The sequence below is a fragment of the Gasterosteus aculeatus genome, chromosome 3 (assembly GCF_964276395.1).
Source record: "Gasterosteus aculeatus chromosome 3, fGasAcu3.hap1.1, whole genome shotgun sequence".
Taxonomy (NCBI): Eukaryota; Metazoa; Chordata; class Actinopteri; order Perciformes; family Gasterosteidae; genus Gasterosteus; species Gasterosteus aculeatus.
Window position 1 is genome coordinate 9,256,001 of NC_135690.1, and position 16,860 is coordinate 9,272,860.

At 42.1% G+C, this 16,860-nt stretch overlaps 1 protein-coding gene across 2 annotated transcripts; it reads right to left on the reverse strand.

Annotated features, from left to right (window-relative positions):
* Positions 1-797: 797 nt before the first annotated feature.
* Positions 798-16,815, reverse strand: LOC120815953 (solute carrier family 25 member 36-A). 2 transcript variants are annotated; one of them, XM_040171077.2, is made up of 7 exons: positions 16,343-16,815; positions 14,210-14,374; positions 11,395-11,472; positions 8,477-8,577; positions 4,113-4,179; positions 3,741-4,030; positions 798-3,424 (listed from the first exon to the last, which is right to left on the reverse strand). In XM_040171077.2, exons 1-7 carry the CDS (start codon positions 16,381-16,383, stop codon positions 3,231-3,233), a joined length of 936 nt encoding a protein of 311 aa, XP_040027011.1. In that variant the 5' UTR covers positions 16,384-16,815; the 3' UTR covers positions 798-3,230. The 2 variants fall into 2 exon arrangements, with proteins under 2 accessions (XP_040027011.1, XP_040027012.1); XM_040171078.2 differs by lacking the exons at positions 798-3,424; positions 3,741-4,030; positions 4,113-4,179 and adding exons at positions 4,625-5,582; positions 7,517-7,614 and having other exon boundaries at positions 16,343-16,804.
* Between the last annotated feature and the right edge of the window lie 45 nt (positions 16,816-16,860).

Below are 16,860 nucleotides of genomic sequence, written 5' to 3' on the forward strand. Positions count from 1 at the left end.
CCCGATGGTGCGTTTAGGAGCGCTCGTAAATTCAGCTTCTTATTGTACCAATTTGTGGAGCCTTACCGTAATATTACTATTAATTGTAATTGCCTATAATAACTATTGCAAGAGCTTCCATTTGTATTTCTGAGGGTGATTGTTGACATAGAAAGAGACTTGGTTTAAAACAATTTATTTAGCAAAGAGTTTATCTATTTGTAGTAAGCTAAACATCTAATGACATAACTCATTTTAAAACTTTAAAACTAAAACTTTGATGATCTCTGTCCGTCAGTGTTTGAACTTCAACGAAATCCTCAGCCCCTCTGAGCACTTTTATTTCAGCTGACATACACTTAAATGGACACCATTTTTAGTGCCCACATTGAAACTTTAACTTCCCCCAAAGCTTTGATTTCGAGGGTTTCCATTTAAAAAAATCAATTAAGTGTATTTATTTTGTTATATTTCCATTTAGCTGTTTTTTTTATTTTCCTCTCCCCACATTAATTGATAATAGAAATCCATTCCTTTATTGGCCTACAATGAAAATGACCATAAAGACATAGGGGGGGTTTGAATGATGAGAAACCTGTATATTCAGCTAATTGGACTTGTGAAAAAGACCGATGCACTCAGGAGCTACTTGGCTCCCCCTCGTGGTGATAGTAGGAAAACACAAAGAGGCTGTAGACTTCAGTCCCGCTTAGTAACAGCGTGTTTTCATTCAATAAGTACCCAAACAGTCATAGAAAACTGTCATCTTTACTTCTAGGGTCTACAAACTGCCACTACAGACATAAAGAAATACATGGTTTTAGTTGGAAGTGGGTTTTTATTTACTTTTATGTTTAAAAACAACCAAAAAACATTAACAAGTGAGCTGGCATAAAACAATCTTCCAAGTCAATCTTCATTCAACCCTGTTCGAGTCTGCATCCTGTCCAAGCATACAGGAGAAAGAATGTGAATTGCATACTTACACTGAAAGGAAAATTACAAAATAATGGGAAATATCTGCACTGTTTTTCCAGTTGTCCTGTTTTTTTCACATTTTGGTAACATAACCTATAGTATTACTGCAATGGAGCCAAACACATTAAAGCAATGAGTGTTTTACAGGAAAACATGTACATAACAATAGGTCAGCAGTTGTTTCGAGCAGCGACAGCAATTCTGGGCTGGCAACATGTCAATAGAGACTTCAAATCAACCATTACAAGTTACAATGCAGGCATTGGTTTGCCCCTGAAATGATACTGTGGGGGGGGGATTGTCGCAGATTAGCTTTAAGCTTTGTCCTGTTAAAAAGGATGCTTTGATTATAAACAATACCCATAAGTGACTTGATAAGGTGCTTGCATACAATTTGAAACTAACGCATATGCCAAAATTACCAAAAGGTGATTATTTATGAAAGCTATGGGAACTTTATTGTTAAAAAAGGGGGACAATTCACAGTAACAAATTAGTTTGGCATTTCTGTTTTCAACGGTCCTAACTCTGCACGGTATAGTAGAGATGATTCCAGTTGTTACACTTTCACATTAAAATACCTCCATCGTGTTATTCAAAACATTTTGCTATGAGAGTTATGAACAATGTAAACATTACCAATGATAGAAACGTTCAAACTTTGCAAAATGAAAAAGAAAAAGAAAACAAGACTGGACCACTAAAATGACTAACCAACACACAAATGCCTACATTGAAGGATTTCTCTCTCGCAACATTTGTTAACTTTAGTCTCAACACAAATGTTTGCTTGACAGCGACATACGAATATGAAGTTTATACACAGTTTATACTGTCAGAAACCCAGTCAAGCAATAACAACATACATGTCAACAGTTAAACAATGTTAAATTGCACAAACAAATAACGGCATGATCATGAATGGGCCTAAGAAAAAAAAAAAAAACGATATGCATATACAGTATCTATATTATATACACACACTTGGACATCCTTCACAACTAATGAGAACTCTAAACTGTACAATATATCTGCTATAAGAACAATTGCGCAAAATACCATTTTGATATACAGGAATACATTTTTTCTTTTAAAATGTACAAGTTCAAACTGTCCACACACAAGAAAATGCAAAGCACAAGCCCTAAAAGGCCACAAAAGTGCATGTTATCAGATCAGTTGGGAGCCACTGGAGGGAAGGGCCGGCATGCGATCGGGAATAAAAAGCTGCCAGTAACGTACAGGAGCTTTTCTACACTCCCGACCGCAGTGTCTTGTAAGATTAATAGTTAGTGGAGGGAAGTCTGGAGGCGATACTAATTATACATGCAGGCACACATGACCGCAGATGAACAGACACATTCTTAAAACATGTTTGACACACACACACACACACACACACACACACACACACACACACGCGCGCGCACACGATTTGATGATGAAAATCCATCAACATTTCCTACTAGAACTTTTTACCGCACCGTCACATTATATTCAAGTAGTGGCACTCCAATAGTAGAGAATTAGGTGTTGGTACCTTTTTTTTTTTTTGAACAATCACACATCTCAAAAAATGACACGCTGGCCTCGTGTTTACAACACGAGGTTTTAAAGTCCTGAGCGGTGACTGGGTGCGGGCAGAAGAAGGCCTTGTGTGCCGACCGTATTTCAGTTTTAACAAAGAGAAACTGTCGACAGAGAAGGCAAACTTCCCCCCGAACCGTGTCACCGTCCAGGCACCGACTTACAGGCGAGTAGATCGTCAAATTGAGTTGGCTCCAAGCATTCCCCTTTCCAAATATTATCTCTATACAAGATGGAAAAATTCAGTTTCTCACCCTCGACTCAAAAAGGAAAGACGCAAACTATTAACCTTGTTAAGGCCACTGAAATGTGCTTCAAATGTATTCCTTTAGGCTGCCCTTGGTTTAACAGATGCCAAGATGTTCCCGTCTCTTTCCTGTCGCTGCCTCTTTTCTCATCCTACCCACGTTACATCTTCTCTGAACTGCAGTGACCTCTATCTGTTCCAGCAATCCGATTAAGGGAACTTAAAGTGATGACGCTGGATATAGTAACAAAAGGCTTTTCACGCCTCCCATTTCCTCACCTCTTGTCAATTTTTCCTAGTATTACTCGAGTATTTTCGGTTTTCCTTTGGTCTTCATTTTGACATTTAGTCCACGCGGCCCCTCGCCAGAGGGCTGCCTCCTCGGTCGTTTGCCGAGCGTCTCCCTCGCTCAACGGAGAGAGGAGACGCAGCAGGCGGGCTAACGGCCCAGCATGTAGACCACCACTTCGTAGGTGCACATCATGATGGCAGTGTTGGGAATCTGTCTGACGAGGTGGGTGGTCAGGCCTCGGTACAGGGCCCGGTATCCCTCCTCCTTGGGTACCGTCAGCAGCGTTTGGAAGAACGAGCGGTATTTGCTGCCTTCCTCTCGAAGCCGCGTGCGGATCACCTCTGCAATGTGACAGGAGGAGAAAAAGTAAATTGGGTTAATACACCACTGTCTACGAGTGTTTCAGTCATCTGAAGAGCTGCTGTGGGCCGAACGTGGGTGGACAAAGTGATTTAATGGGGCCGTGATATTTTCCTATCGGAGACAGCGAGACATCGTCCCACTGAAAATGTAAAATGGTTCATGCCGTCTCTCAGTTAAACTACCGTTATATCGGTTTATCCTCAAGTCCGTCTACAAAATAACCCCTAAAAATGATTTTTGCACCGATTAATGAGCTTTAAACCGGTGCAGCAAATCCGCTCTGCCCAGCTTTACCGTGAGGATAGGCGATGGAGGTTGCACACGTCTTGGAGGTGGCCGCCGCCAGCATCATGCCCACAAAGTCTGACGCATCTTTGACGGATTCCTCCTCTTCGTCCATGCTGGCGTGGGCCTTCGATTCCACCAGCTTGCGTTTGATGCTCTCGTAGATGACAAAGTGGATGACGGTCTCGGAGATGCCGGCGTACGAGGCCGACATGCCCCGGTAGAAACCTCGCAGGCCGTCCATCTGGTACACCCGCCGCACGCAATCAAATGCGTTCATGCGCCGCTGACCCCGCGTTCTGTGATCAAGCACGAGACTTTAGAGCCGAGGCCAGTAACAACGGGATGACATTTAGTGGCAGTAATGAAGACGCTCCTCACCTGGTTTCCAGCTGCAGACGGGTCTTGATCAGCCAGATTGGATTGGTGGCCGTGATGGCGGTGAAGCCTGGGAATTTCAGAAAGGGACAGAGGTTCAGACAAACGGAGAAACATCCGGAAGAACACAGATATGTTTAAATGTCCTAAATATTCTATACTGAACAAGGACAATGAGAAAGCACTTCACGAAACAGGATCAACTCGCTGCAGTTGTTTTACTTTACTGTGAGACATTTTAATACGGGCATTGGCACAGATTATTTGAAACAAGGTCTGAATTAATTCAATCTTTTTTTTTTTTTTAAATCATTCATTCAGTTACGGACAAAAAAACAGAACTTTTCAGTTTCACATATTGATCCTCTTCATGTGAATGCAGCACAGGTGTATGTAAACAACAGCGCTCACTCTGCAGTAAATGTTCTGAACTAACACCAGCACACGAGGGGAGCATTTGGGACTCTTTTTTTCCTGTCATCATAAAAAATAAATGAATGATCTAACTGAAGACATTTGGAGAATTGTGATTATATTGCAATCTGATTATTGTTTTTAAATGTTAGTTAAGTGTTTTTAATGACAATAATGTGTTAAGACAAAAGCTCATCTTACTTAGTTCATAGGGGCGGCCTGTTTTAAATTATTGTAACAATCCATAAAAGCGTTGACAGTTTTTTCCAGAAAGTAACACAACGTAGATTTCAAAGTATTGACACAGATATTAATTTTCTCTCATTGTTGTATATGAGCAGTATACATCTGCTCCAATCGTTAGTCAATGAATGAACATTTTTATGTTTATTTTGGGACATTCTTATTCATTCATTGGGACTGGTTACACACTACGGATCAGTCGGCCTGAAGACAAAGAAAAGGAGGTCTGGAAAATATTATTCAATTATTCAGAAGGACTAAAGTCAGGGGTCACCGACATGAATTCTAGTTCTAACTATACTTCCTAAAGGTGGTGGGCAACCTTATTCTACTTGTTCCTCTGCCTTTACAGCCAAAATTAATCAATTAACTTGCATAACAGGTTATATTTCAAGTAAAAGTTAAATTGTAATCATTACGAAATGACACAAAGTATTTTTCCGACAGAAATGATGCAATAGAGAGATAAAAACATGGCCATTTGCCATGAGATAGAACAGATAAGACGAGGGCGAGTCTAGAAAGACCCCTCAGTCACATCTATTGTATCAGTGCAACACGGCCCTGGCTTAAGGCAGCGCGTGAAGAAGAAGAAGAGAGGAAGACACAGGTCTGTCGAAGAGGAGAAGAGAAGAACAAAAAGGAGGAAGAAGAGGGAAGTAGAAGGAAGTAGCGTCTATGGCGTGTACTCACGAGGGAGGGGCAAAGCTCCTCCAGCTCCTCCCCGCTGCAGCTAGTAGCCTGCAGATATGGGGGGCACAGATGGCGGGGGTCTCCCACCCAATCACGCAGGGGTGAAAGCTTTACAGTAAAGCCCTAAAATAGACACAGGCCTTTCTGTACCACAGTCACACACAAGCAGCAGTCACAACCACCCCTGAAACCCCCACTGGTGCAGGTAGTTGGAGAAGAGATGGGAGGTTGAAGGACTGACCTCCTCCTCCCTCATCTTTCCCCAAACACCATCCCCTTAAATGACTCTTCTACGTTAAAATCGTTTACAATTCTTTTACTTTACAATGAATGCCTCCCTTTACTCCTTTTAAAAAAATCGACTGGAATAAAAAAAATACGTTGACTGAACAGAAGCCAAACCGATCCAAAGCTCCAGCTCCGTCTCTCCGGAGCGAGGTAACACACAAGCACAAATACAGAGGCAGGAGATTTAAAAAGAAACGGATGTTCTTCACAATCCTTGTGTCTGTTTGTAATCTACATGTTGGAGGAATAATGTAATCAAATGCTTATGAAATAAAGAGCATGTGGAAATGCTAACCTTGTCAGTGTGTAGCACAGACTAAGCGTTGGACAATGGAGATGAATCCACTTGATGATTCTTTTTTTTAATATGATGACGTACATATGAACTGACTGATCATAGTAAAGTGAGTCAAAGAGGTGGAACAACTCCACATGCACCATAAATCTCTTTAGGCCAAACCTCATTCTGGAATAACTAGGATCAATTTAAAAATACCATTAAGGTGTCCTTGAATTTTGAGAAAATGACGTCTCCAGGGAGACGCATCAAAAAAAGAGTCGGCCTCAAATTGACACAAAAGGACTGGGGGGGCCGCATGGGGAGGGGGTGTCCATATATACACGCCCGTGTCCATACATGCACGCACATGTGTGTGCGCTTCTGTGGACGCGATCGCCGGCACGCTGCTCCCCCTGTGATTGATGCGTTAAATGGAGAGAATCATTTCCCCACGCGGATCAATAAACAAAACTTTCTTCTTCCTCTTCTTCTCGACCTGGAGCAGAGCCCCCGTGAGGAGCTGCGTGTGGGTGCTGCTGCTGCATGCAACCATTCTATAAACATCGCTGCCATGCGGCTTCGCCAGAGGCCTTGGACCAACATTCAGGAGAATATGTTTTTGATTATCTGCTAGAACAGATATTACGGTCTATGTGAGGAAGTGAAAGCAGCCTCCTGCCAGCAGCTCTGAGGAGGGATTCCACAATACTGGCATGAAGAAGGTCCATCCCAGTGCGGGACTTTAGACGGCATTGTAAGATTACGGGAGCAAAAGTGGCGAGTAACCAAACAGCAGTGTGGAGTGTTTGTGCGCGTCCCTTCCACACAGACCACGGTCCACCACAACAGTCCCACCTGGAAAAAGTTGTGTAAAAGGAGCGAGTGACTCCATTAAGTTAGTAGCATTACGTCATTGTGAGCTGTTCAGTCACTTTAACTCTGCTACTATCCAGTGCTAAACTATTGGATGTGGATTATGTGCAATTGAAAGACACAAGAAGTGTATCAATGCAGTAATAGTGTTCAATCTCACTATTCTCTTAAGCCAGACTCCATTACATGTTTGCACCACCTCTGGCCGAGACAGAAATACTGATTCTCCTCGGAAAGAGACGACTGAGGGACTGATGATGGGTTGATGGGTGATGATAAAAGACAAACATGGAGAACAGACATTACAACCTTCTGTAGCTGTGACAAGGTTAGCATTTCATTTGTGCTGACTGCATGAAATCCAAAGAAGTGTTTAGTACTTTAACTTTAGTATGTTGATGCAACAAGTCGAGAAGCACTAAGGGAGAGCTGTGTGTCGAGACTAAGCAATAGTAAAACGTTAGAACAAGAGCCTAAAACTACAAACCAGCAGCAAACCCATTGCCATAAGCAATGGTAATATCATTACAAATGAATAACCATTATGAACTTTTGAGTATTCATAAAAAAATCACCATGGTTTTCATCATACCAGTGTAAAGAAATGGGATGCTACCTGACGTGTCCGCCCGAGTGCCAGGGGCCCCGGTTGACCTTTGGGGGCCGTGCTCTCTCCTCTATACACACAGAGCAAAGACGGGGGCCCAGACCACTCTGTTTAAGTAACAACCGGGATGTTAAACCATTTACAGAGTCCTCTGGAGAGGCCTCGAAATGAAAGAAGAGGAAAGGGGGGTGGGGGTGAGGAGGAGGGGAGGAGAAAATAAAAATAATGGAGGGGGAAATGGGGCTGGGAGAAGAGGAAAGCACAACCTAGACTTTGAGGACCATGTGGTTTTATGAATTATGAACACCTCTGAGTACCTTAAATAAAGTCTTGCGACTGATGATTTTAGGTTTTGTCTCCTGAGATGTATGTGGGCCGGTAGATGCTGTGCTACCTGGATGGATCGGTGTGTTTACAGGAGGGACACAGATGATGTGCTTCGTCACCAGCGTGGATCCAAGCTGCTGGGGGACGAGTACATCATTTGTGAATTCTCCTCACAGCAGACTAAGTGCGTCCGTTTCCGCCAGAATGGAGTTCAAGGTCATTTTTGATCCTGAGAGTCTTAAGTTGTGCTTTCTGATAAGCCCCCCCGATTAAATGTATTTAATATTTCTATACAGCTACATAATGCCTACTTATAACAGACATCATTTGTTAGCTTTAGCATGCTTTAGGTATGCACATTCTTTTAAATTAATAAAAATCCCACCATCCCAAACACATGTATATGGAGAGGGAGGAGGGGGGGGTTGGGGTGGGGGGGTGAAATGAAACTCTGGGATACTTCAAATTGTGACAACGATGAAGGTATCATGTCAAATGAGATCTGTCAATATGACAACCTGAATCATTCGTAAACACGTTTTTTTTTTTTTTCCATCCGTGGTTAACACTGCACACGCAGACTCACACTCAGCGACAGACAGCGACGAACAAACAAGGGAGGGGAGAAGGAGCCATCATTACCTGCGAGCCCAGCCGACACCATGTGCACCTGGGTAGAGTCCGGCTCCAGCACCCCGTTCAGCTTCTCCTTGGCCGACGAATAGGCCGCAAAGTAGATCGCCCTGTTGCAAAATGATCATGAAGAACAAAAATAAGCTTGGCACTAAACACCGGCTCTGTGTGTGTGTGTGTGTGTCTTAGCGCACATCTTAATCTTATAACGTGCTTCAGTAGCAGATTCAGCTTCTCTTCACTAAATAAAACAACAGAATTTAGTCAACATTTCTGCCGAGTGGAATCAAACCCGACGACCTTCCCTCATAATCATGCTGCTCTGCAGATGAGAGGTGGATTATGGGAGTTGGTCTGAATGTGCACGGGCATCTTTTATACTTAATGAGTGATGTTGCTGGTGCAAGCTGTGCTCTGTGTGTGTGTGTGTAAGTGTGTGTTGCTAATGAATGCCAGCAGAAAGCCCAGTGGACTGCACCCTCATTAGAGTCAGAACACTGTATCTTAGTTTTCCAGCGTCAGAGTGACGTTTCCTAATTATAACCGGAGAGAATAACTCTGTAACCCAGCAACCGCGACCGTCTCCTTGTAGATAAACTATTCTGTTATTTCAATCCATTTAAAACTTTACTTTGATCAGACTGCAATCAAATGAAGTGGATATTTTACATGCAACGTTGTCAAAGCATCAGTTAATTTGGAATCGCTTTGAACCGCAGAGATTTTGATAGCGGCGTTAATTAAAAAAAAAAAAAAAAAAGTATACCCAGTATACCCAAAGTATTTTGGGTATACCATGTGATATGTGTATCTTTTTAAAAGAATCTTTTCTATTTTACTGACATCAGCTAAAGACGGAACTGACAGATTTGGTTGCTCTGAAGGATCATGTTCATGTCATGTTTTTAAAAGTGTAATTAATAAAATGTTTCCCTTATTTTCCATCTGATGTGGAAGTAGAGCCATATAAACAATGCCTTGAAATACAGTGAGAAAAACAATGACATACTTTTTATCCAGTACATTTGATGGAATACTGTATCTTTAAAACCATTTAACTGCCTGCTCTACAATTTGGTAAGAGCAGATTTTAAGTGAAAAAATGTATATACCTTAAGTTAACCCGAGCCATCTGTACCACTTGGCCTAGCCATGTTATTGTAAAGAAATCCACTAGATGTCACTGTGTCTTTAGGCAATGTGCCTTCTTAACTTGAACCTCTTCACTGCACGTTATCGAGACAAATTCACGAGACATCTGAATCATTTTTGTAGAAAATTTCAACGAGAAGCCAATTTATTCAGCATATTACAGCAACTGTAAATTAATGTTTTATGAAACAGACATATCTAAGTATTCATTGTTGTACATAACATACATGTAATCTTGTACCGTCAAATATATTATAAAAATATGATTATATATAATATATTATTATAAAATTATTTCATAAGGAGGATTCTTTTCTCTAAGAAAAAGAACGGTTGATATGTGCTTTTATGGTAAGAGTAGTGATTATAGGATAATAAAAGTACTATTTTTATATTCATTTCTGTTGATATATTTTATAACATTTTATGATCTTTGTACATGTTACATGAATGTTTTGCATTAAATTGTTCCCCTAATTGTTTGAATGAAAAGTAGATGGCATATCACCAAAAATCCAGAACCGTGAAGATTTTCTAACATTGTGTGCTGCTATTACTTCATTAATCTAGCATTTCATTTCCCTGAATTTTAATGACCGTTGGGTCAGTGTCTGATGTTGTCATTAATACCCCAGAGAACAGTTTCCATTACTATCCCATGGGACCACACACACACACACACACACACACACACACACACACACACACACACACACACACACACACACACACACACACACACACACACACACACACACACACACACACACACACACACACACACACACCTAAGGGCATTTCGGACCCTTCTGGGTCTGAGACAGCCGAAGTACGACAGCGACGGTGCAAAAATCGAATTTTAGGCAAAGAATGACAAATATGCTGAAAGAGGGCGGCCACAGGGAACAAGAAAGGATGACTCAGAAAGAGGCCACAACGAACCAACAGGAAGAGCACAACAATGGCCATGTGACACAGCAGTAGCTAGGGAGAACCGGACGGGTCAGGGAGGGGCGGTTAGACACAAACACAACTACCGATGCAGGAGCTCCATTGTGATATTTCACAACAACATCAGCAGTCACATGACGAACTGGCACAGCTGGCCGGACCCTGCGGTTGCACATGTTCCATTCAGGTTTTGATTGACTTGAGTAAAGGCTGTTACGCAACTATAAGCAGGAACCTACTTATTTCCTGTGGGATTTTAAGCAGATTTAAATCTTAATTCACCGCATTTATGGCCTGCTATTAATGCTGCCAATGAGCTGGAAAATTTAAAAAAAATAAAAGAACTATGGCTCACGCAAAAGCATTCCTCAACACAAAGACGTGCTCAGGTTGTAAAATGTTAAATAAATGACGCATGAATTCTTCTACTCTCTGATAACAGGTCCAGCTAGTGCAGATAAGTGCAGGATTCGCAAGGTTTTACCATGAACAGATTGTGGTGACCTACTCTACCGTGTGACTATGTGATATCAGCTATTTTATTTTGCTTTTGTATATATTCTCTACATTGTAGTGCTGTTGCCATCCAGGGCAACTGAATTCTAGTTACTCTGCAATCAATCGATTGGCCAACGACGGCAAAAGAATTAGAAGTACCCTACCTGGATAGCAATAAATTATAAACAACTAAATAATAAATTAAGAAGCGCTTTTATTCTTTTCCATATTGAGCCTACGCAAGCTAAGTTTTTCTGTATTTTCTCAAGGTAGTCAGCATGCAGGAGGAGGCTTGGAATACTGAATACTGACAATACTGAACATACCTGGAAGGTGCCACACCCACAAGATTGGGTCCCAGTCCCCTGAAGAGAGAACGAGGACCCTCTCTCTCTAGAATTAACCTGCAGAAAGAGATGTTTTCTTGGTTATTCCATTGTAATGCAGAGCAAATACAGTACATTTAACATCCATGCAATACGTTTTATAAACATCGGTGTGACGTGGGAGAAATCATCGGGTGACCGACTGGAGAAAAACAGCACAGTTCAAAATTCACATCCACCACAAATTTACGCCGTAACCTTTGAACCAAAATCTCCATAAGAAATATGGGAATGCCTTAATTTGAAGGAGAGTTAACTCACGTCTTTACGCTACCAGCATCTGAGTAGTGTCGTGCGGTGACAAGCTTGTATCGATCTTCTCATAGAATGCTCAAGATGGAAACTAATTAAATTCAAATTAATTACAAAAGAGCGAACACTTCACTTAAGTGTTTCTAGGGCACCACGAGACACAGTGGGAACCTCCCTGAGCAGACGGAGCAGTAAACTGTAACACGTTGGGCGGACCTGACACGCAATACAGTGTAGTATACAATGGGCCACTGTCATCATACAGGGAGACACCAAATGAAAGGAGTGTCATGCGACTCCGTTATCACCCGAGTTCAAAGAAAGTGTCCTGGTCTCCACCATAAACTAGAAACCTCACCTCGGAACGTCCGCGGCTTATGGTCGACCTTTATTCTTCGCACGTTTTCAGATAAACTGTGACGCAAAGTACGTTCAGAGGAGAAGACGTCCTCAAGAGAAGGAGATCTCTAGGCCGGGTAGTAATCTCCTCCTCTCGGCTGGATTTTATTTTCTAGACTTGAGCCGTCGCCTCATCTCGGTGTACAGTAAAGAGTTTCATCTGGTTGCTTTGTGGGCTGCGCCTTCAAAGCCCGGATGTGTTCATGCCTAAATACTACAACTCAAAAATGAATTATATATTACAGAACTTTCTCCAGAGTAATTGCCCAACACTACTCAACAAACAGCTCCGTGTTTCTTCCACAGTCAAAAAACTTAAACCATGAGCCAACAGTCTCGGCTTTCACCCGACTCCATGTTGACACACTTTATTTTCCTTTTCCTTGCTGTGCTGCTTTTCCCTCTTCTACCCGGCTCCACTCTGTTCTGTGTAGCGGCCGTGTACGGTTTCCGCTGGTGGCAGCTCATCGAAAAGAATAACATGAGGAGTTGGTTCGTGTCGACAAAAGACCGAACTTTGGAGCCAATGACTTTGTTTCGATTAACGTAAAACCGAGAAAGGGGTCAGTACTGTTATTGAAGGGAGCTTTGCTCACAGCAGGCAGGTAACCATTTTGGGTTAGTAAACGCAGTTCAATAGAAATAAGGATTTCTATTGAACTGTACAAGCGCCAGATCAGCATTTTTCCTGTATTTGGAGTGTTTAAATGTGTTTTGATGTGGAGAGACTTTAAAATGAAATAAATACACAAAAGAAGAGCTGTTGGATTATTTAAATACATTAGTTTATGTGTATTATTGCCATGATGTCAATATTGAATTTACCCCAGTTATCATGTATACCGGTTTATTGCAACACCCCTAATCCCTTGTTCAAACAAAAAAAAAAAGACAAGAAAATGCAATCATTCGACAGTGGAAAATTACACACACACACACAGCTGCCTGTGCAGTTTGCAATAGCTTTAACAGTGGATGACCTGACGTGTGACAGTCATGGAAATACACTGTCAGAGAACAAGAGTCGAGCACTTGAGCTGTTGAGCATTTTGTTTAACATGTTAATTTAATCAGTGGCCCACGTACGGCAGAGTCTAAACCTATGCTGGATTCCTCTACACTCTCAATTCCCACCTGTCATCCAACTGTCCAACTGTCATTATCTAACGAAAAGAGCGAGGACATTTCACGTGGCAAAAAGGGGAACAATTTTCTTAAATTGAGTTTGCAGTAGTTGTTTAGAGAAAAAAAAAACCCTAAGAGCTCTAAAGCTCTACGGTAAAAAACAAGAGTTTTTTTACGATTTGTTCTGTACTTTTTATCTGTTGCATCGCTCAAGTATTTTGGTTGTGAATTCTGCTGATGTCTCGCTCCCGTAGATAATATTGAAGACTAATACCCATTGCATGTTTAGAGCTAAATGCATCATCCAGAGTACGAGAAGCTCTCGTGGTTGCAGCAGATCACACTTTCTGCAGAAAGACCTGGCGGAAATTTGACCCGGTCTAGTGGTTACTGTGGATTTACTTTAGAGTAGCGTAGACATCCAATGGACAATCCCATAATTGTGTCTTTGCACATTTATTGAGTGAGTAATACAACCATTCTTTAGGGTGGTAGGTTTTACTTATTCAAGCCTGCTTTTGCATCAATTTGGGCGTCAGATTCGGATCTATTTGCATCTTGCCATGGGACTGTTTTCAGGCTGCCTTAATTATACTTTACTAATAAGGTGACCCTAACCTCCAATTGTACACAAAATCCTTTTGAGAAACAGTCACTATTTTTATGTTCACTGTTCAATTCACACTGATGATTTTCCGATAATTCAGAGAAATCACTCGGCTAGGACTAAAACATTCTCACAATATATTATAAGACATTCGGAATATTACAAATATGATATAATATATATATATATAATTTATATATATATATTATATATAATATATATTGAAAATGAAATATACACTGTCACATAACATCTGAAAATCAGCTATAATAAGTATTCCACCCCCATAACCTGTAGGCAACACAAACTAACTTTTGCACAGTTCCTTTTATAAAAGTTAGTGCAATTAACATTTTGCGCAATGCTACTCACTTGAGGCAGTGCAGAGGCCCGGGTGGAGCAACGCGGGACACACTGGTGCCATTAACGGTGCTGAGATGGACTTCAGAGATGTAGAGAGTGATGGAGGAGGACTGGAGTCTGGTCTTCACAACCTCTAGAGGACATGTCAAAATTGCGCCCACTGTGCCCCCACATCTAGAAGGGAGAAATTAAGGGTGGGGAAGGGGGGGGGGTTAAACAAATAGCCGAGTGGTTGGGGCTCTTTTTCTCTCTGCCAGTTATTTTTATTTTCATTTTTTAAACCGTCCCCCTTTCAGTCACTGGTTACAGGTTAGCACTAAAATCATCTGGAGCTGATGATGATCACACACACCATGACCTGATGTTATGATATGAAAGATATTGCGACATGCAAGCTGCCAGCTAAGAGCGTATGATGCTGTGCATTGAAAATTGACCACGGGTCAGTGTAACTTTGATGATGACTTTTGCCATCTGCGAAGGCAGAAATGAGTTGTCATGAATGTTGGGCAGTTGGACAGCGGGCTCGCTTACCTTATGCACACATACAAATTGTCAATAACAACAGATAAAAACTGAATCCATCAGCATACAAAACAAAATGAAGTTAATTTCAAGCAATCGTATTCTCATTAAATACATGAAATGATGATCACTTTCATTTACATGCATGGTTTAATTAAGCACTGTATGTTTATCAGCCAAAGGCTACCAGACACCTCAAAATACGTTTCTGCCTCCTACCAGATGTGTACGTTCGTTAATTACCTGTGCTTTTACCAAAGGCTTGGTGCTTTCACAATAGGACTCAGACCAAGCGTCGCAACCACTAACATAGAAAGTGCTACAACCACAGAGACAAACAATATGATACAATACAGATTTAGCTGACATCTTGACTGTTGGCAGGGAATTCCTCTAACTTGCCGTCTCTTCTGGGCAGCACCAGCTATATTTACCTTTCAAAAGACGCACCGACATTCATGCTTACAGGCAGCTGTGACCCTTGGCCTACTTTGAGAGCTACGCTGTGTGTGCGCGTGTGTGTGTGTCACAGTGGTTGTGAGAGGGAGCGCTGAGCTGAGGCTCCAGCTTGGGTTTGGAGGAAGAAAAAAAAAATGTATTTTGCTTATTCAAGACAGAAGTATGTGTCAGATCTTAAGAGAGATAGGAGAGGAGCTGTGGTGTGATGGGATTGCCGTATTTGAATGTCCCTAGTTCGGGGCGGACAGGAAGGCAGCGGTGAAAGACAAGGTGAAACTGGAGACAAGGGATTAAACTAAGAGAGAAAACAAACGTCTAACATTTGTGTCATCTGTGTTGTCATTTCCTTTGACGAAGATGTTGAGTCTGGCTACAGAACAATACTTCCACTTTAGACAGTTACACAATATAGAGAACCATCTTTCAATGATCATTTATAGGAACAAATATTACCATGTGAATGTTTGGAAGGATAATGCTCATCTGCTATGACTGGGTGTCCTTCACTTCAGTGAAGTGTCAGAGCCCCTCCACACAAAACTAACAACTAGTGAATGTTGAGCATTGTGATGTCAACAGACTATTAATATGCCTAAATAAAGAGACAACATGTGCCGATACTAAAATCACTCACAGACATAATGGCCATTTTATGTTATGCATCTAAATAATCTCCCAGGTTGTTATAATGTAAAATGAGAAGCAATGTGTGTGGCTGCTGCAGAAATTAAATCAAGCTATTGAGAAAGAGCAGGAACGCACCCGGAAATAAACGGAGGTGCCTTTAAAATAAAAGCGTGAATCTCTTTAGTTGAATAGAAGAAATCTTTGCATTTATAGAAGATGATTATTTTACACACTCAGTGAAATTACCCGAGCCACAACTACAAACACCGCACATGTGACACGTTTGTGTTTTAATAGAGAACTGTTCAAATGGTCATATTTTGAAATGTTGACCGGAAGCATAGTTTGCACCCGCGGGGTTTGACACTGGCGTGCACACAGCTGACACGCGCACGCGACAAAAAAATGTCCCTCGTTAGCTAGCTTAACCTGGCTAGACTGCCCAGATGATGAGTCGCGTTAAAAGTCCCGGGACTGTTGATTTTAAAATTGACCCCGATATGTTACATCGTAATTGGCATTCCGACTCACCCTCCAGCGAACAAATGAACCAGCGTGTCCCTTTGGCTCATTATTTAGCGCGCCCCGCCGAGCAGCGCGCCTCGGGGCTGCGGCAGAGGGTCGAACACGGGCTCGGGTCCGTCCCTTCCCGTTGCTTTCTGCCTCCGAGAGGATGCGCACGTCGATGGGCGAACGTCGTCGTCGTCGTCGACGCGGGGCGAGTCAGCGGTGATTCAGACTGCAGTGGGCCGATAAACCCCCCCCCTCCGACCCTCCTCCTCTCTCCGTCCCCCCTTCGGTCGCTCTCCGCTCGTTACCCTTTAACCCAGAAAGCGTCTCATCTGCGAGCTCACCAGGCGAACTACTGGCGGAATATTCCTACCTCGGCTCTAACAAACGGTTTTATGGCACATCCGCGCGTTTGACTCGGATTCCTCCTCTGCTTTCATCGCTGCACCGAGAGTGAAGAGGGCTGAGCTCATAGTATTTACTGTACAATCATAGGCTGGGAAACAGACGCTGCTATTGGTCGGCTTGGTGCGTGACGT